We start from the raw sequence: 19,100 nt of genomic DNA on the forward strand, positions 1-19,100 counted from the left end.
TTTGGGTCTACATCTGGCTCCCCTGCTACTCTCCTCACTCCCTGATGGCACATGCTGGGTGCGACACACCCGGGTTCCCTTTGCCCAGCTGGGGCCACACAGGCCTTGGGCTGGGGATCTGAGTGTGCCAGGGGAAGTGGAGCTGGGGGGAGCCTTTCTGTCACTGTGCCCTGGACAGGCTGACAAAAATCAGTGCTCTCAGGTAACCCGTCAACCCGTTTATTCTTAGCACAAGCCTCAGCATCGCCCTGTTTCATTTGCTTGTCTGTCTTATTATCTCTGTAATGAAGACCCCCCCCAAAAAAAAGGCTTTGTGGCTCTTGTTCACCACTGTACAGTGGGGCTGGGGCCTAACCCCACATCCAGAAGATGCTGGGTAGGTGGGTGCTCGGATTTTTTTCGCTTTAGGAGCAAGGTTTTATTTCTCTGTTAGAATGGATGTTGCCTGGAGTTCCTGTTGTAGCTCAGTGGGTTAAGAACCTAACAGTGTCTGTGAGGATACGGTTTCGATCCCTTGCCTTGCTCAGTGGGTTAAGGATCTGGCGTTGCTGTGAGCTGGGGTGTGGGTCGAAGATGCGGCTCGGATCCCGTGTTGCTGTGGCTGTGGGGTAGACCGGCAGCTGCAGCTCTGATTCGACCCCCAGCCTGGGAACCTCCATATACCACGGGTGCGGCCCTAAAAAATAAATACACAAATAAATAAATAAATAAGGATTAATGTTGTTTAGGCATTTTACAAGAGGCAGAGATGTGTTTCTTTCACTAGTACTTTTTAGCAAATACACAAAAAGTTCACAAACAACTTTTATGTTACACACGTGAGCCAAAGTCCGTATTTTCCGTTTATCAATCTGGTGACTTGTTTTTTTAAGTATCGTTGATTGACAGTGCTGTGGGTGCTCAGATTTAGTTTTTTTGGCTATGCCTATGGCATGTGGAAGTTCCCTGGCCAGGGATCAAGCTGAGCTGCTGCAGTGATAATGCCGGATCCTTAACCCGCCCTGCCACAAGGCAACTCCCAGATTTCGTCATTTTTATGAGTCATGAGGATGTCGGGTACCATCACACTGTAAAGATGTAACAACTAAAACCTGAGAACCAGGGGATTAAGGATCTGGTGGTGTCACTGCAGTGGCTCAGGTCACTGCTGTGGCGGGGGTTCAGTCCCCTTCCCCGGGAATTTCTGTATGCTGTGGGGGCAGCCAAGAAAGCCCCACAAAACAACCTGGTAGCCCAGAATGAATGGCCTGATTTGAGCATATAGATGGTCCCTATGGGTCAGTGTAGGATTTTTCAACTTGATGGCCACGCAGAAGCGATACACACTGAGTATGGAGACTGTACTTTGAGGTTTTTTTCTCTTTTTTTCTTTTTTTTGTGATTTCTAGGGCCGCTCCCTCAGTATATGGAGGTTCCCAGGCCTAGGGGTCGAATCTGAGCTGTAGTCACCAGCCTACACCAGAGCCACAGCAACGCGGGATCCGAGCCGCGTCTGCAACCTACACCACAGCTCACGGCAGTGTGGGATCCTTAACCCACTGAGTGAGGCCAGGGATCGAACCCGCAACCTCATGGTTCCTAGTCGGATTCATTAACCACTGTGCCACGACAGGAACTCTCCCCCCACCCCCATCTTACAACATAGGCTTTGTGTCGAGGTGAGTTTGCCCAACTGCAGGCTAAGGCGTTGTGAGCACATGGAAGGTCGGCTGGGCTGTGATGTTTGGGAGGTTAGGTGCATTCAGTTTTTGACTTAAGATGCTTTTCAACTTACGATAGGTTGTAATCGGGGTGGGGACCACCCCCCACCCCCGGTAAGTCACGGAAGCTCTGTCTTTGGCCTGTTGTAGGAAGGCGGGGCCAGACTCGAGCCGCTTCCCCTGGGAACATCAGGAGGCCAGAAGTTATCTGTCCGCTGGCTGCTCCTTGATGCTTATTGAGGACGATGCCTTTTCTCTAAGGGGGTGTAGAGGGAGGACGAGGGCCAAGAATTGGGTCGGGAAGGGCAGGAACAGAGGCTGACCTTGCCTGCCTTGCTCTTCCCTCCTCAGCTGGCGCTGCAGACAGGACGGGAGCCCCCACCCATCTGGCGAGTCCAGAAGGCGCTGCTGCAGAAATTCACTCCAGAGATCAAGGACGGGCAGCGGCAATTTTGTGCCACCAGTAATGTGAGCCTGCAGAGGGGGGCGAGGATGCGGGGTGGGGGCGGGGGTGCCCAGGGCGGGAGCATGGAAGCTGGGGTCCCCCTCACACCGGGCTCTGATTTACCCCGGGTCCCGGGGGGGCTGCCATGCTGGTCCAGGGCAGTGGGGATCCTGGGTATTGGGCTGCCGGGCTGGGGCAGATGGAGGTGTTTCTCACGTGCTTCTTCCCCCCCAGTATTTGGGGTATTTTGGGGATGCAAAGAACCGGTACCAGCGCCTTTATGTCAAGTTCCTGGAAAACGTCAACAAGAAGGATTACGTGAGGGTCTGTGCTCGGAAACCCTGGCACCGGCCACCGGTGCCCGTCAGGTACCGTCCATGGGGCCAGGGGAGCAATGGGGTGGGCAGGGCCAGCAGGCAAGGGGATGAAACGTGCAAGGAAATTTGCATAACATAAAACTAACCATTTTGAAGTGCATAATGGGAGTTCCTGTTGTGGCGCAGCGGAAACGAATCCAACTAGAAACCATGAGGTTGTGGGTTTGATCCCTGCCCTTGCTCAGTGGGTTAAGGATCTGGTGTGGCTGTGGCTGCGGTGTAGGCTGGCAGCTGTGGCTCCGATCGGACCCCTAGCCTGGGAACCTCCATATGTTGTGGCTGCGGCCCTAAAACGCAAAAATAAAAAAGTGCATAATGCTTAGAAATAGAGGCAGGGAGGGCATGCAGAGACCCAGAGAGTAGGGGACCTAGAGAGACTAACACAGCCAGAGTCTGTGCTTAGGAGTTCCCGCTGTGGTGCAGTGGGATCAGCAGTGTCTCTGCAGTGCTTGGATGCGGGTTCAATTCCCAGCCCAACATAGTGGGTTAAAGGATCTGGTGTTGCCGCAGCTGCAGTGTAGATTGCAACTTGGGCTCAGATCTAACCCTGGCCTGGGAACTCCATATGCTGCGGGGTGGCCAAAAAAAATAGGGAGAGAGAGAAAAAAAGAGTCTATGCTTAGAACTGTGGGGTAGGCAGTGGGGGCAGGGGTGCCCCAAGCAGGAGAATTGGGGTGCAATCAGCAGCCCCTTCTGTGTCCCCTTCCAGACGCTCTGGGCAGGCCAAGGGCCCCTCTTCCTCCGGGGGCAGCTCCGCACCTCCCCCCAAGGCCCCAGCACCACCTCCGAAGCCTGAGACCCCTGACAAGACGGCATCCGAGAAGCCCCCAGAGCAGACACCTGAGACAGCCGTGCCTGAGCCCCCTGCCCCTGAGAAGCCGTCCCCACCTCGGCTGGTGGAGAAGGAGAAGGAGAAGGAGAAAGAGAGGACGCCGCGCGGGGAACGGCCGCTGCGGGGCGAGCGGGGCACAGGCGGCCGGCAGATTCGGCCGGATCGGGGCCTCACCACGGGACAGCCCGCGACATCCCGGCTGCCCAAGTCCCGGCCCACCAAGGTGAAGGCCGAGCCGCCCCCCAAGAAGAGGAAGAAGTGGCTGAAGGAGGCGGCGGGCAATGCCTCGGCGGGCGGAGGCCCCCCAGGCAGCTCCTCGGACTCAGAGTCGTCGCCGGGGGCGCCCAGCGAGGATGGTAAGGCCATCGGCAGCGTAGGGCTGGTTGGGGGTGACTCCGAGGCCTCTGGAGGTGAGGGCTTTCCAGAGGGCTCCCGGTAGCCTCATCGAACAGTCACAGTCGTAATAAGTGAGTTCAAAATAATAGCAGGAGTTCCTGTCGTGGCACAGTGGTTAACAAATCCAACTGGGAACCATGAGGTTGTGGGTTCGATCCCTGCCCTTGCTCAGTGGGTTGAGGATCCGGCGTTGCCCTGAGCTGTGGTGTAGGTCACAGACAAGGCTTGGATCCGGCGTTGCTGTGGCTCTGGCATAGGCCGGCAGCTACAGCTCCGATTTGACTCCTAGCCTGGGAACCTCCATATGCTGCTGGGAGCGGCCCAAGAAAAAGCAAAATGACAAAAAAAAAAAAAAAAAACCCCAAAACCCCCCCAAAAAACAAAACCCAAAATAATAGCAGTAGCTCACAGCTCTGTGACACCTAACTACTTGAGAGGCTGTCTTGTAAGGTTTTTATGTCTGTTAACTTGTTTGATTTTTCAAGGGGTCCTAGGAAGTAGATCCCAATATTATCCTCAAATACAGATGAGAGACTGAAGTACCGAGAGGGTGCCACACAGCTGGGATGGGGCATCCAGAGTCCGGATGCAGCCGGTGGAACCTTAGGCTCTGCTCTCCAGCAATGCACTCTTTTGGCTCAGAATAGGTGGGTTCTGAGGGCTGAGGAAGATAGGTGACCAGCATCCAACCTGGAGGCCCAGAGATAGTGACGTTCCCTGGGACTCCATGGATGATGCCCGGAAAGAGGTAGCACCTCTTTGCACCTCAGTGATCCCACCTGTAAAACGGGTTAATAATGAAATGAAATGGGAAGTTTCCATGTGGCTCAGCAGGTAATGAACCCAACTAGTATTCACGAGGGCACAGGTTCAATCCCTGGCCTTGCTCAGTGGGTTAAGGATCTGCTGTTGCCATGAGCTGTGGTGTAGGTCACAGACGCGGCTCAGATCCTGTGTTGCTGTGGCTGTGGTGTAGGCCGGCAGCTGCAGCTCCAATTGGACCCCTAGCCTGGGAACTTCCACAAGCTGCAGGTGCAGTCCTAAAAAGCAAAAAAAAAAAAAAAAGATATTCAAGAGTTCCCGTCGTGGCGCAGTGGTTAACAAATCCGACTAGGAACCATGAGGTTGCGGGTTCAGTCCCTGCCCTTGCTCAGTGGGTTAACGATCCGGCGTTGCCGTGAGCTGTGGTGTAGGTTGCAGACGCGGCTCAGATCCCGCGTTGCTGTGGCTCTTGCGTAGGCCAGTGGCTACAGCTCCGATTGGACCCCTAGCCTGGGAACCTCCATATGCCACGGGAGCGGCCCAAGAAATAGCAGAAAGACAAAAAAAAAAAAGATATTCATAGTAAAGGCACACAGGAGGGTACTTGCCTATCGTGGAACTGTGAGGTCCATTGCCTAGAATGATGCCTGGTTTATGACAATAACAACAAAAATATATTTGAAAATGAATGTAACAGCCAACTTTTAGTGAGTGCTTACTAAGCTCTAGGCATCATTTTAAGCATGTTACACATTGGCTCCTTTTATCTTTGCATAAAACCCTGTGAGGTTTTATATTTTTTGTTTCATTTTTTATTTTTTATTGTAGTTTTATTATTTATTTATTTACTTTTAATCTTCATTTTAAACATGAGAAAACTGAGGCCCTGGGAGGTGACGTGACTTGCTCAAGGTCACATCCTCCTAAAGAGTAGCTCTTTTGGGAGTTCCCTTTGTGGCACAGTGGAAATCCGCCTAGTATCCATGAGGACTCGGGTTCGATCCCTGGCCTCACTCAGTGGGTTAAGGATCCAGGGTTGCCGTGAGCTGTGGTGTAGGTCTCAGATGCCACTTGGATCCCACATTGCTGTGGGTGTGTTGTAGGCTAGTGGCTGTAGCTCCAATTTGACCCCTAGCCTGGGAACCTCCATATGCCACTCCTATGGCCCTAAAAAGCAAAAAAAAAAAAAAAAAGAGTAGCTCTTTTAACAAAGATTAAGCTTACAGCTGTTCAAATGAGAGCGATGGAATTCTCTTTACATCAAAGCCCCAATGAAGATGGGAGGTTCCTGGAGAATAAGAGGCTCTTCTCAAGATTTTCCAGGGTCTCCGTTTCCTTTCCTCTTGTTGCTCTGCTGCCTCCAAACATGCTGTCCTCCACCACATGGTCCGAGGCAGCCCAGCAGCCACACAGCTACAGACCTGTCAGTAGAAAGGAGCTGCAAGGGTAGGAGTATGGCTGACCTTTCTATTAAGTACTGGTCTTCTCACATCCCATTGGCCAGAACTAGTCATATGGCCACACCTAGCTGCAAGGGGGCCTGGGAAATGTAGTCTTTTTAACTGGACAGTCAGCCCAGTCAGGCCAGGTGGAAGCAGTTAAAGCTGGGTCAGGGAAGGTATGCAGCAAGAGGTGAGCTTGCTTCCTAGATGCGCAGATCTTGCCTTTTGTCCTTTTGTCCTTTCTTCCTTTCTTTCTTTGGCTGCAGCACACAGCAGCTTGGGGTGGGGTCTTAGTTCACAGACCAGGGACTGAACCCTGGCTGCAGTGTAGAAAGCACTGAATCCTCACCACTAGACCATCAGGGAACTCCCTTCTTTTCTCATAAACATGTTTGTATATTCCATTCACATCCCATATAGCTCACCCGTTGTATTTGTTTCGTTTTGTTTTGTTTTTGTTTTTTAGGGCTGCACCCACGGCACATGGAGGTTCCCAGGCTAGGGGTTGAATTGGAGCCATAGCTGCCAGACTACACCACAGCCACAGCCACGCCAGATCCGAGCCGCATTTGCCACCTACTCCACAGCTCACGGCAACACTGGATCCTTAACCCACTGAGTGAGGCCAGGGATCAAACCCACGGCATGACGGTTCCTAGTCAGATTCATAACGACTGAGCCACGACAGGAACTCCGTAGCTCACCCGTTTAAAACACACAATTTTTGTAAGTTCCCCTGTGGTGCAGCAGGTTAAGAATCAGGCATTGTCTGCAGCTGAGGCGCTGGTCGAGACTGTGGTGGTGGGTTCAGTGCCTGGCCTGGGAGCTTCCACATGCGATGGGTGCAGCCACAAAAACCCACAACAGAATTATTTGCTGTTTAGTATAGTCATAGGGCTGTGCATACATCTGGCCATCAATTTGAGGATATTTTCATTATCCCCCAAAAAACCTGCTTCCTTTGGCCATCTCGCCCCTGTCTCCCCTCCCCCATCCCTAAGCAACCAGTCATTGACTTATTTCTGTAGATGTGCCCATTCTGGACATGTCATATAAGGGATATCACACAACGTGTAGGCATTTTCACGTAGCATTATGTTTTTGAGGTTCATCTGTGTTGTAGCGTGTATCAGTACATTTTTTTTAAAATCAAAGTATAGTGGATTTACAGTGTTATAATTAGTTTTAAGTGTACAACATAGTGAATCAGTATCTCTGTAGACTCTATTTAAGATGACTGTAAAATATTAGCTATGTTCCCCAAAAGTTTTGGTCAGGGTGCAGCGGAAACGAATCTGACTAGGAGCCATGAGGTTGTGGGTTTGATCCCTGGCCTTGCTCAGTGGGTTACGGATCTGGCGTTGCCATGGGTTATGGTGTGGGTCACAGATGTGGCTCCGATCTGGCGTGGCTTGTGGCTGTGGCGTAGGCCAGCCGCTATAGTTCCGATTAGACCCCTAGCTTGGGAACCTCCATATGACGCGGTGTGGCCCTAAAAGGATAAAAGACATATTAGTTATATTCCCTGTGCTGTATGTACAATATATACTGGTGTGTGTGTAGTACTTCCTTTCTTTTTTTTTTTTTTTTTTTTTTTTTTGTCTTTTATTCTTTTAGGGCCAAAACCAAGGCATATGGAGGTTCCTAGGCTAGGAGTCTAATCGGAGCTCTTGCTGCCAGCCTATGCCAGAGCCACAGCAACGCCAGATCCGAGCCACGTCTGCAAACTACACCACAGCCCACGGCAACGCCAGATCCTTAACCCACCGAGCGAGGCCAGGGATGGAACCTGAAACCTCATGGTTCCTAGTTGGATTCTTCTAAGCTGTGCCAGGACGGGAACTCCTGTAGTGCTTCCTTTTGATGGCTGCATACTATTTCACTGGGTGGATAGACCCTGTTTTGTGTGCTCGTTAATAGACGATTGACTTGTTTCCACATTTTGGCTAATGCTGCTGTGAACATAGGTGGACAGCTCAGAATTTTCTGAGCCTGTGAACCGGGGAGGGGGACAGAGCAATCGGGAAGCATTCTCAGCCACGGGTCAGCAGCTTTCTCTGGGTCTGGGTCCCCTCATCGTATTTGACCAGGAGCCCCTCTGAAGCAGCATGAGGAGGAGCCTGACTCCCATCTGGGAGGCCTGAAGGTTCTGCCCAGAGTGGGAGGCCCCAGACCAGCCCTCTTGGGACCCAACACCTTGACCCTCTGTGCTGGAGGCTAGTGGCTCTCCTTCCTCGACTTCATGATGAAAGTTCTAGAAGGAGACTACAGGGGCGTCCCCTCTCCTTCTTTTAGTCCACTCTCATCTGGCTTCCTCATCCCATTTCCACAGGTCTTTTTTTTGTTTGTTTTTTTTCCTGTCTTTTTAGGGCTACACCCGCTTGATATGGAGGTTCCCAGGCTAGGGGTCAAATCAGAGCTGCAGCTGCTGGCCTTACACCACAGCCACAGCCATGTGGGGTCCGAGCCACATCTGTGACCTACACCACAGCTCAGGGCAATGCCGGATCCTTAACCAATCGAACCTGCGTCCTCTCAAGTGCTACTCAGATTTGTTTTCACTGAGCCACCACGGGAACTTCTCCAGAGGTCTCTTATTTTCTTTTAATTGATAATTAAAATCGTGGCTCTCCTCTGCAGGTCTTAATTGAGCACCTACTCTGTGCCATGAGCTGGGGGGCCCAACAGTGAACAGAATAGACAAAAACATGTATCCTCACGGGGGCCCACAGTCCCAGCGGGGGGGTCGAGCAGATAAATATGTTATGTAATAGAATAGCGAGCAATATGGAAAAGCATCAGCATTAGGCTGGCAAGGATTGAAGGCAGCAGAGAAAAATAAATCCGGTTAAAGAGGATCCAGGCAGGATTCTGGGTGATAGTTTCGGGGGGCGGGGGAGAGCTGGGGAGGCTTCTGGAAAGGACACTGGAGCAGAGATCCAAATGCAACAGGATTGGGTGGTGTGACTTTGGGGGAGAGAACATTCTGGGCTGGGCGTGTTCTGAGGGTCAGGAAAGAGGCCAGCGGCTGGAGGACGTGCAGGCAGAGAAGGAGCAGAACCAGATCTTGGAGAGACGAGGGGCTTTGTGGCCCCATGGGAAGGATTTTAGCCATGAGCGAGACGGGAGCCATGGGAGGGTTCAGGCTGAGGCTTGATGGAGTCTGACTCCCACTGCCAAGTGGTCCTTCTGGCCTCTTGAGACCCCTGTCATCCAGGACCATCCGGGTGGGTGCATCCCGTGGACGGTTCCCAGGCATCTCCCGCAGGGATGTTTTGGGGGCTGCTCCTCCCCACTGCTCCTTTCTTGCTGATGCTCCTTCTTGGGTTTTGGTGGATGGCCCTTTGCCTGGTTGCTTGCTGTTTTCTGCCTCTCACTTGGCAGGCTCCCGAAGCTTCCATGAGCCTCAGACTCCTGGCTTTCCCCGACTAGCCTCCAGGCTTCCTTCAAACCCTGTCCCTCCAGACCCCACCGAGCTTGTCCCACTGGCTCCCCAGTCACCAGGCACCTCCCTCACCTCCACAGCAAGGAAGACTCCAGCCCTATGGCCCTGGCTGCCCCCACCCCCCTGCTCTTTCCCCCAGCCCTGGCCCAGTCGCTGCCCACTCCCCACCCCCTGACCCCTCACTCTCTGTGTCCTGTCCCCACACCCCCTGGCCCAGCCTTGTCCTTTCTCACCTGGTCCATTGCCCTGGCCTCGGCCACCCCTCCAGTGCATTCCGGACATGGCCCCAGAGTTGTCTTCCCTTACCCTTGCCCCTGCCCTGCTCACACCTCTCCCATGGCTCCCTAGTAGCCCCTGCCCTTTCCACTTCCGCTTGGAGGCCCCACATGGTCTGGGCTATACCAGCTTGTGCAGCCTAAGTTCAGATCTCCCTCCCTCAGTCTTGCCCTTTGTGATCTGACCTCTCAGACTTGATTCACTGGTTTGGAAAGTAGAGTTGAATTACAACATTGTGTTAATTTCTGCTGTACTTTTTTTTTTTTTTTGCGCCTTGGCATATGGCAGCTTGATGTGTGGGAACTCAGTTCCCAGACCTGGGATCAATCCCGGGCTGCAGCAGTGAAAGTGCAAGTCCTAACCACTAGACTTCCAGGGAAGCTCCCTCTTTCATTGACACTCCACTGAACTAGTCAAACACAAAGTTCACCGGCCTGGAACACTCCTTCCTGTCCCTCAAAGCTCAGCTGGTTTTTTTTGTTTTGTTTTTTTGATGGTTTTCTTAAATTTTTTGGCTGCACCCATGGCACATGGAGGTTCCCAGGCTAGGGGTCCAATCAGCTGCAGCTGCCGGTCAACAGCCACAGCCACGCCAGATCAGATTCGCATCTGCAACCCCCATCACAGCTCACAGCAACGCCAGATCCTTAACCCACTGGGCAAGGCCAGGGATGGAACCCGCATCCTCATGAATGCTAGTCGGGTTTGTTACCACTGCGCCATGACAGGAACTCCAAGACTCAGCTCGTCTGTGACCTTAACAGCCTTCCTGGCCGCGCCAAGCTGAGCGCATCACAGAGCAGTGATCTCCCCACTAGACCCTTTATTGTACGGGTGTTGGAGAGCCTGCCTCAGCGGCCTCGGATCTCCCTGAGAGCGGGGGTTTCTGTCCTTCCACCGTCTGCCACACCAGTGGCCTCGGAGGAAGGTGGAATGATGGGTCCCGGCTCATTTTTTCCCCAGAACGGGCGGTGCCCGGCCGTCTGCTGAAGACCCGGGCGATGCGGGAGATGTACCGGAGCTACGTGGAGATGCTGGTGAGCACGGCGCTCGACCCGGACATGATCCAGGCCCTGGAAGACACGCACGGTGAGTGGAGGCCCCAGGGGCCCAGACTCCCCCCCAACCTCCCCCCGCCGGCATCACGGGGCTGCAGCTCTTCTGACACCCCTGCTCGCCTTTCAGATGAGCTGTACCTCCCGCCCATGCGGAAGATCGACGGCCTCCTGAATGAGCACAAGAAGAAAGTCCTGAAGCGGCTGTCACTGAGCCCAGCCCTGCAGGTACTGCGGGGATCCGGGGTGGCTGGTGTCCAGGGGCCAAAGGACCATCACTGCGCGGGTCCCTGGAGCATGAGGCCCTGGAGAAGGGTGATCGTTGGAAGGGATGGACTTGGCTGGGAGAGTAGCGGCGGGCTGGGCTGTCAGGAGGGGGCGGGCGTCTCTGGGTTCCCAGCAGTCCCGTGAGCTCCGAAGACGGGGAAGGGTCATTGTCAAGGTCAGGTGGGGCAGGCTGGGTAGAGTGTGGTCATTCTGATGGGTGCTGAGAATTCAGGGGGTGACATGTAAGGACGGCTGCTCAGAATTCTGCCATAGGATGGTGGTCTGGCCCTGAAGGTTCTCCGGATGTTAGTCTGGTCCTGAGAATTCTAGGATGGATTTTAGGCTAGTTCTGAAAATCCTTGGCGGGGTGTTGGTCTGACTATGAAAACACGGGTAAAAGATTCACCTGGTTGTGAAACTCTCTGTGGGTTGTAAGGATGACTGTGGAAATCCTGGGACTGACTGTTCTTTGGGTTCTGAGAAGGCTGGGAGGAGGTTATGTAGGGTTGAGAGTTCCAGGGAGTTCCCTGTAGCTCAGTGGGTAAAGGATCTGGCATTGTCACTGCCATGGCTGAGCTTCAATCCCGGTCTGGGAACTTCTGCTTGCTGCATGTGTGGCCAAAATTTAAAAATCAAAGTAAATAAATAAATAACAAGAATTCCAATTAGAACATTAGGATAGGTCTGAGGCTCATGGACTGAAGCACACGTCTGGTTTTATAATTCTAGGATCGATGTTAAACTATGTTAGCCTGGCTCTAGGGAGTCTGGATTTCAGGCTAACTCTTAGAGGTTTTTTTCCTTCTTCTTTTTTCTTTTTTCTTTTTTTTTGACTGCTCCTGCCCCATGCAGAAGTTCCCAGGTCAGGGACCTGAGTCAGAGCAGTGACAATGTTGGATCCTTAACCCACTGAGCCTCCAGGGAACTCCCTGAGTCTTAGTTTTTGTTTTTGTTTTTTTGTCATTTTAGGGCCGCACCCTGGCATATGGAGGTTCCTAGGCTCGGGGTCAAATCAGAACTGCAGCTACTAGCTTACATTACAGCTCAAGGCAATGCCAGATCCTTCACCCACTGAGTGAGGCCAGGGATCAAACCTGCGTCCTCATGGATACTAGTCAGATTTGTTTCCACTGAGCCAGGACAGGAATTCCTTGACTCTTAGAATTATTTTTTTTTTTTTTTTTGCTTTTTAGGGCCGCACCCACGGCATATGGAGGTTCCCAGGCTAGGGGTCTAATCAGAGCAGCTCCCAGCCTACACTACAGCCATAGCATTGCAGGATGTGAGCCAAGTCTGCAGGCTACACCACGGCTCACGGCAATGCCGGATCCTTAACCCGCTGAGTGGGGCCAGGGATCGAACCCGCAACCTCATGGTTCCTAGTCGGATTTGTTTCTGCTGCGCCACGACAAGAACTCCTTGAGTCATAGAATTTTGAGCAGGTTGTGAGGGTAGCTCTGAGAATCCTAGATGGGGTGTTAGGTGTCTCTTAGAAGCCTAGGCCAGGCCACAAAACATTTTAAGGGTCACCAGACAGGCCTAGGTTTCCTCTGTCCTTGGAGGAAGGCAAGATTCGAGCGTCTCTTCTGGATCTGCAGCTTCCTGGGGAGAAACTGAAGCATCTGACCACTTGAGATCTGAGAACGGGGGAGGGGTGGGGGTGGGCCTGGGCGTGTGCGTCCAGGGAGTCCCCCCTTTCTCATCCAATTCCCGCAGGATGCCCTGCACACGTTCCCTCAGCTGCAAGTGGAGCAGAGCGGGGAGGGCTCCCCTGAGGAGGGGGCAGTGCGGCTGCGGCCCGCCGGCGAGCCCTATAACCGCAAGACGCTCAGCAAGCTCAAGAGGAGCGTGGTCCGAGCCCAGGTGGGGCGGGGGACCGGAAGGGGTTGGGGGGTGGGGGGGCTGCCAGACTGGGGAGGGGGCGCTGAGGCCTCTCCACTCCCCCTGCCCAGGAGTTCAAGGTCGAGCTGGACAAGTCGGGATATTACACGCTCTACCACTCCCTCCACCACTATAAGTACCACACCTTCCTGCGCTGCCGGGACCAGGTGAGCCGCCGGTGGTCTCGCCCGCATCACCCTGGGATTCTGCCCATCACAGGCTTCTCCCTGGACCCAGGAGTCCAGGCCCCCAGCCCCTCTTCCTGCGGACCCAGGAGTCCAGGCCCCCAGCCCCTCTTCCCGCGGACCCAGGAGTCCAGCTCCCAGCCCCCCTCTCCCTGGGAAGCGGATCCCTAGGGCCCCCCATCCCCTCCCACTGCAGCTCCGCGTTTAACTCCCTGCAGACCCTGGCTATCGAGGGCGGCGCCGAGGACCTGGGCCAGGAGGAGGTGGTCCAGCAGTGCATGCGGAACCAGCCGTGGCTGGAGCAGCTCTTTGACTCCTTCAGCGACCTGCTGGCCCAAGCACAGGCCCACAGCCGCTGTGGGTGACCCCACCCCGGCCTGGGGGGGCCACCTCCTCCACGAACGGAGAATTGGGACAGAATTGTGCCCTCAGGAGCTAACCCCTGGGCCCCTTCGCCGGGGCAGGGGAGGGGGGTCATTGGTCAGGGTGTGTCCATATTGCCCACACAGGGCAGGGTTCAAAGTTTGACTCCCCCCCCATCTCCCCAGCCCTCTCCACCCGCTCCCCATTCCTCCCACTGTCCGGTGTACAGAGAAATTATTTATATATATGTATAAATGTCTATTTAGTAACGCTTCCCTCCTCCCCTGGCCCCAGTCCCCCCTCCACGGCCATGGCCCCAGCCCCCCCACCTTGTACATAATGTATAGGAAAAGTCTATGTATGGTTGAGGGGGTGGGGCAGCTTCAGAGAGCTGGGGGACCCCCTCCCCCCCCAAGCCCCCCTTTACAGGCCAAGATCTTTGCTAAAGGCCATTCCCTCCCCAGGGCATTTGGCGTCGGGTGGGAGGGGGAAAACGCATCTTGTTAATTATTTTTAATCTTATTTATTGTACATACGGGGGGCGGGGGAGGCGGAGGGGGAGGAGGGGCCCCTCCCTTTGCCCCTCCCACTCCTTTTCTACTGCAATTTGTCTGTGTCTGTCCCCCCAAAGTCCCCCCCCTCCTCTGGATGTGGTTCTATTTTTTATCGGTCTCTTCCCTCCTCCTCCCCCCTCTCTCTCTAACCCCTCTGCGCCCCCCCCCCCCCCCCGTCTCCCCTCCAGCCTTTGTCTCTTGCTCTTTCTTGGGCTTCTGTACAACTCAACTTGTATACACTGTGTACACACAACCAGCCAAACGAAAACCCAACGGCAAACACTTTATCGGCTGGCTGGAGTGCCTCTGTCCTGCGGCGTGTGGGGGTGCAGCGGGGAGTGGGCCCAGGGGGTGGCATGGGCACAGGGTCTGAAAATGTAAGGTGGCTGCTCTTCTGCAGCCCTGGGAGGTGGTTGGGCTGGAGTCATTTGTATCTGTTATGTCCTGCTGTGTAACAAATTAGCCCATCCTAATAACTTAGAGGAGCAGGTTAGTTGAGTGGTGCTGGCCTAGGATCAGTCATGAGGGTGGAGTCATTGTGGGTGTGACTGGGGTTGAAGCATCTACATTTTTTTTTTAGGGCCGCACCCATGGCATATGGAAATTCCCAGGCTAGGAATCCAATTGGAGCTGCAGCTGCCGGCCTACACTACAGCTCATGGCAACGCCGGATCCTTAACCCACTGAGCAAGGCCAAGGATCGAACCCGCATTCTCGTGGATTCTTTTTTTTTTTTTGTCTTTTTGCTATTTCTTGGGCTGCTCCCGCAGCATATGGAGATTCCCAGGCTAGGGGTTGAATCGGAGCCATAGCCACCAGCCTACACCAGAGCCACAGCAACGCGGGATCCGAGCTGCGTCTGCAACCTGCACCATGCTCACAGCAACGCCGGATCATTAACCCACTGAGTGAGGCCAGGGACCGAACCCGCAACTTCATGGTTCCTAGTCGGATTCATTAACCACTGCGCCACGACGGGAACTCCTCTCGTGGATTCTAATAGGGCTTGTACCGGCTGAGCTTAGGGGAACTCTGAAGGATCTGCTTTTAAGGTGGCTCCCTCATGTGCCTGTTGGCTGTTGGCTGTTCCTTGCCACGTGCACCATGTCACAGGGTAGCTTGAGTGTCCTCCAGACATGACAGCGGAGCACAAGTGATCGAACGGACAGCAAAAAGGAAGCCACTCATCTTTATGCTGTAGCCCCCGACATCACCCAGCACACTCCAGTCTTCTGTTTATCAGAGGAGAGCATTACGCCCAGTACACACTCAAGGAAAAGAAAATCCAGCTTGGCTTTGTGAAGGAAAAGGTATAGGAATTTTTGGATGCATTTTTGGACCAGCACAGACAGTGATGGATGTTGGGAGTTGACCAGTTTTCTCTTGGTTCCCTGAGGTGGGCTTGAGGGCAGGTCTTGGTTCTCGAACCCTGAAACTATAAGGTCATGTGGGGATTGCCATTTTAGAGGCTGGCCTGCAGAACTGAATATGGATTCCTATATTGTCACGCCTTCTTGAGGTCCTCAAAGAACTTGTAGAGATGCAAACTCGAGTTGCTTCTCAACTCTGCTGAGTCAGAACCTACTTTTTTTTTTTTTTTTGTCCTTTTTAGGGCCGCACCCATGGCATATGGAGGTTCCCAGGCTAGGGGTCCAATTGGAGCTGTAGCCACCACTTACACCACAGTCACAGCAATGCCAGATCCAAGCCATGTCTGCGACCTACACCACAGCCCAAGGCAACACCAGATCCTTAACCCACTGAGTGAGGCCAGGGATCAAACCCGAAACCTCATGATTCCTAGTCGGATTCGTTTCTGCTGCGCCATGACGGGAACTCCAGAACCCACTTTTTAATACAATCCTGGGAGGATTCTCTACAGTCATGTTTGAGGCACAGTGTTCCAGAATAAGCATGTTAAAAACGTGGAGTTCCTATTGTGGCGCAGCGGAAACGAATCTGACTAGTATCCATGAGGATGGGGGTTCGATCCCTGGCCTCGCTCAGTGGGTCAGGGATCTGGTGTTGCCGTGAGCTGTGGTGTAGGTCACAAAGGCAGCTCAGATCCTGTGTGGCTGTGGCTGTGCCTGTGGTGTGGGCCAGCAGCTGTGGCTCCGATTTGACCCCTAGCCTGGGAACTTTCATGTGCTACAGATGTGGCCCTAAAAAGCAAAAAAAAAAAAAAAAAAAAAAAAAAAACGTGGAGATCCACTGATGGTCTGCTAGAACTCAGCCTATAAAGTAGGAAGAAGCTGTTGTCATTCTTGATGCTGGACACATCCTCAAAGTTAGAGCGTTGGTGTTCTAGAACCCTGGAGTCAGAATTGAGGATGGCTGCTCGTTGGGTAGAGAGAGACCCAATGGAAGGTTGAAAGGTGGGATGTTAGCAGTCCAGTGTCTCTTACAGGTGAAACTGAGAACGAACCCCGGTTGTTCTAGAACCTTGGATGTTATCTAGAATATCACCACATTATCTCTTCTAGTGCCCTGGTTTTACAGAACAGGACTGCGCAGCATCCGAGAACTAATGGGAGCGCGAGTGATGGGCCGTGTGCTTTCCAGAATCGTGGAGTTAAGACGGTTGGGGAAGGGTTCTTAGAGTCCTTGAACTCTGGCTGGGAGCACATCAGGAGTGGCACCTCTGAGACGGTGTGGCACGTTCAAGGTTCTGGATTGGGAAGTCGGCTTGGGGCCGAAGGTTCCAGGATTGCTGCAGGTTAGAAATCCAGGGTAGAAACGGGATGGAGTATCCAGAAGCGGGCCTGTGGAAGCACTTATCATCCCTTTGGGGACAGAATAACCTGGTGGTTGGCCTTGGGAATTCAACTGCCCGCATTTGAATCTCAGCTCCAGCACTGACCAGACACTTTAGATCATAGCCTCCATCCTCGGTTTTGTCATCTATAAAATGGGCTTTTGTCAAGTGAGGGAAGACAATTCGTTGGAAGCACTGTTCAGGCCGAGGGATGGCAAGAAGGGATGCTGGGCAGAGAAGGACAAAGATGTGTAAAGAGAGGGACATTGAAGCCCCGAGAGACCAGCCAAGCCCAGGGGCCAGCAGGAACCAGAGGCTCCCGGGCGCACACTTACCTAGACAGATGCCAACTGAGCCGTGCCAGCCTTGCCTGATGAGCTTTGGAATGGTGGTGGCTGTGAACCTTCCAAAAATGGCTTGCCAGCTGTCATGTGGGTTTTGTATATGTGCCTTTTTTAGGGGCCAGCGGTAGCTTTCATCGCCTCAGAGTCCTCCAAGAAACGGGGTGTCCTGGCCAAGCACTTAGCCCCATTAGGCAGTGCAGAAAAGCCTCGGATCTAGCTGCGTGTCAGCTGGGGTGTGTGTGCGTCTGTGTGTGTGCGTGCATGTGTGCAAGCATGTCCGCGTGCCCGGGAGAAGTTGGCCCAGACACACTGGCTCCTCACCCCTGGCTGGGGCTTAGGCGGAGGTGTCAGATCTTATCTGGGATCTGATTAAAAACATCCCCTTGGGACCCCACCCTCAGGAGTGGGCCCCCGCTGAGCAGAGGTGCTGGGGGGCCGGGCGGGTGAACACGCAGCACAGATAGATCTGAGCCAAGCTTATTCCCAGGACGGAAGGTTGAACCCAGGCCAAGGATTGTGAGATAATGAAACCCGGAAAGGGATATTTAGCAAATCATTGTTCTCATCAGGAACACAGAGGGACATTCATGGTTCTGGGGCAGGAGAACAGTGGGGCCTGGGTCATTGCTCCTGGGCACGAAGTGGCCTCTGACCCTGGGAACTAAGGAGTTGTGGGTCACCTCCACTTGACAGAGGTGCATACTGAGAAGCACTGGCCCAAAGGCACTCCACAGGGAGGGGGCAGAGCTAGATTCAAATCCAGGCAGTGGGAGTTCCCACTGTGGCTCAGTGGGTAACGAACCTGACGAGTCTTCGTGAGGATGCGGGTTCGATCCTTGGCCTCACTCAGTGGATGAAGGATCCAGCGTTGCCCTGAGCTGTGGTGTAGGTCGCAGAGCAGCTGTATCTAGCATTGCTATGGTGTGACTGTGGCGTGGCTGTGGCTGTGCTGTAGGCCGGCACCTGCAGCTCTGATTCAACCCTTAGCCTGGGAACCTCCATATGCTGCAGGTGTGGCCCTAAAAAGCAAAAACAAAAAACCCAGGCAGAGAGAACTTGCAAAGCCATCATTTACCCCGGAATCAGGAAGCGGGTTCTGGAGTGGGTGAGAAGGGAGCATTCAGGGTTTGGGGCCAGAGGTTCTTTCAGACTTAGCCGATGTGGGGACAGGGGAAGCAGGTAATTGGTGACAGCTGTTAGGTGGAGGGAGGTCCAGGGCATGGGGTTAACGTCTCTATTGAGAGTTCTGTTCAGTAGGTGTTGCAGTTCAACCGCAGCCCAAGAGATAGGGGATCGGTGGCCTCCAGTTCTGGCTCCAGCCTTCCAGGTTAGTGAGCCCAGAACAGAATTGGGGGTCCTGGTTCCCAAAGGGCAGTGTGTTGCCACCTTACCTGACATGGCCTTAAGATGCCCGACCTTGCAGGCCCTCCCAGGAGAGAGGGTCCCTGGGGTGTGGCCACACCAGCCTCCAGTTAGACTCAGCTGTCAGCCCAACTGAGAACTTTCTAGAACTGAGAACTTGCCTGTTGAACACCATTCTGCCTGCCTGTCCCTTCTCCCTCCTGGAGCCAAAAGGCCTTTCTTAATATACACTGGAGGTGGGAGGTAGGTGGGCAGGGTTTGTAGCAGTTGCTGTTTGTCTCCAAAGTCCTGGAACCTCCCAGAACACTGCTGTCTGATAGCCCTTTCCACAGTAAGGAAACCTGTGTCTTTATTTGTAGTTCGTGGCTACCTGTGAATGTTGAGCTCTCTTGAAATGTGCCTCGTGTGTCTGAAGAGCTGAGGTTTTAGTTTTGGTTTTATTTCTAATGGTTTCTTTATGCTCCTTTCTGGGTTTTTGTTATTATTGTTGTTGTTTTGGGCCATGCCCACGTTATTGGGCCAGGGATCAAACCTGAGCCACAGCAGTACTATGGCTGGATCTGTAACCATTAGGCCACCCCAGAAGGCCTCCTTTTGTTTTTTATTGAAGTATAGTTAATTTGTAACATTGTGTTAGTTTCAGGTGCATCCCTTTATAT

At 53.4% G+C, this 19,100-nt stretch overlaps 1 protein-coding gene across 2 annotated transcripts in view; it reads left to right on the forward strand.

Annotated features, from left to right (window-relative positions):
* PRR12 (proline rich 12) overlaps nucleotides 1-14,267 on the forward strand; it is a 30,164-nt gene extending 15,897 nt beyond the window's left edge. For both annotated transcript variants that reach the window (XM_003127347.6, XM_084961296.1), the window contains exons 7-14: nucleotides 2,052-2,168; nucleotides 2,380-2,513; nucleotides 3,232-3,710; nucleotides 10,639-10,764; nucleotides 10,861-10,958; nucleotides 12,714-12,860; nucleotides 12,950-13,045; nucleotides 13,282-14,267. In XM_003127347.6, the coding sequence (XP_003127395.4) occupies nucleotides 2,052-2,168; nucleotides 2,380-2,513; nucleotides 3,232-3,710; nucleotides 10,639-10,764; nucleotides 10,861-10,958; nucleotides 12,714-12,860; nucleotides 12,950-13,045; nucleotides 13,282-13,428 (1,344 nt within the window). In that variant the 3' untranslated portion in view covers nucleotides 13,429-14,267. The remainder of the gene's footprint in view (nucleotides 1-2,051; nucleotides 2,169-2,379; nucleotides 2,514-3,231; nucleotides 3,711-10,638; nucleotides 10,765-10,860; nucleotides 10,959-12,713; nucleotides 12,861-12,949; nucleotides 13,046-13,281) is intronic.
* The last annotated feature ends 4,833 nt before the right edge of the window (nucleotides 14,268-19,100 follow it).

Source organism: Sus scrofa, chromosome 6 (assembly GCF_054392235.1).
Source record: "Sus scrofa isolate SSC_HxYL_T2T_F1_AM1 chromosome 6, Sscrofa_HxYL_maternal_Yorkshire_Landrace_v2.0, whole genome shotgun sequence".
NCBI lineage: Eukaryota > Metazoa > Chordata > Mammalia > Artiodactyla > Suidae > Sus > Sus scrofa.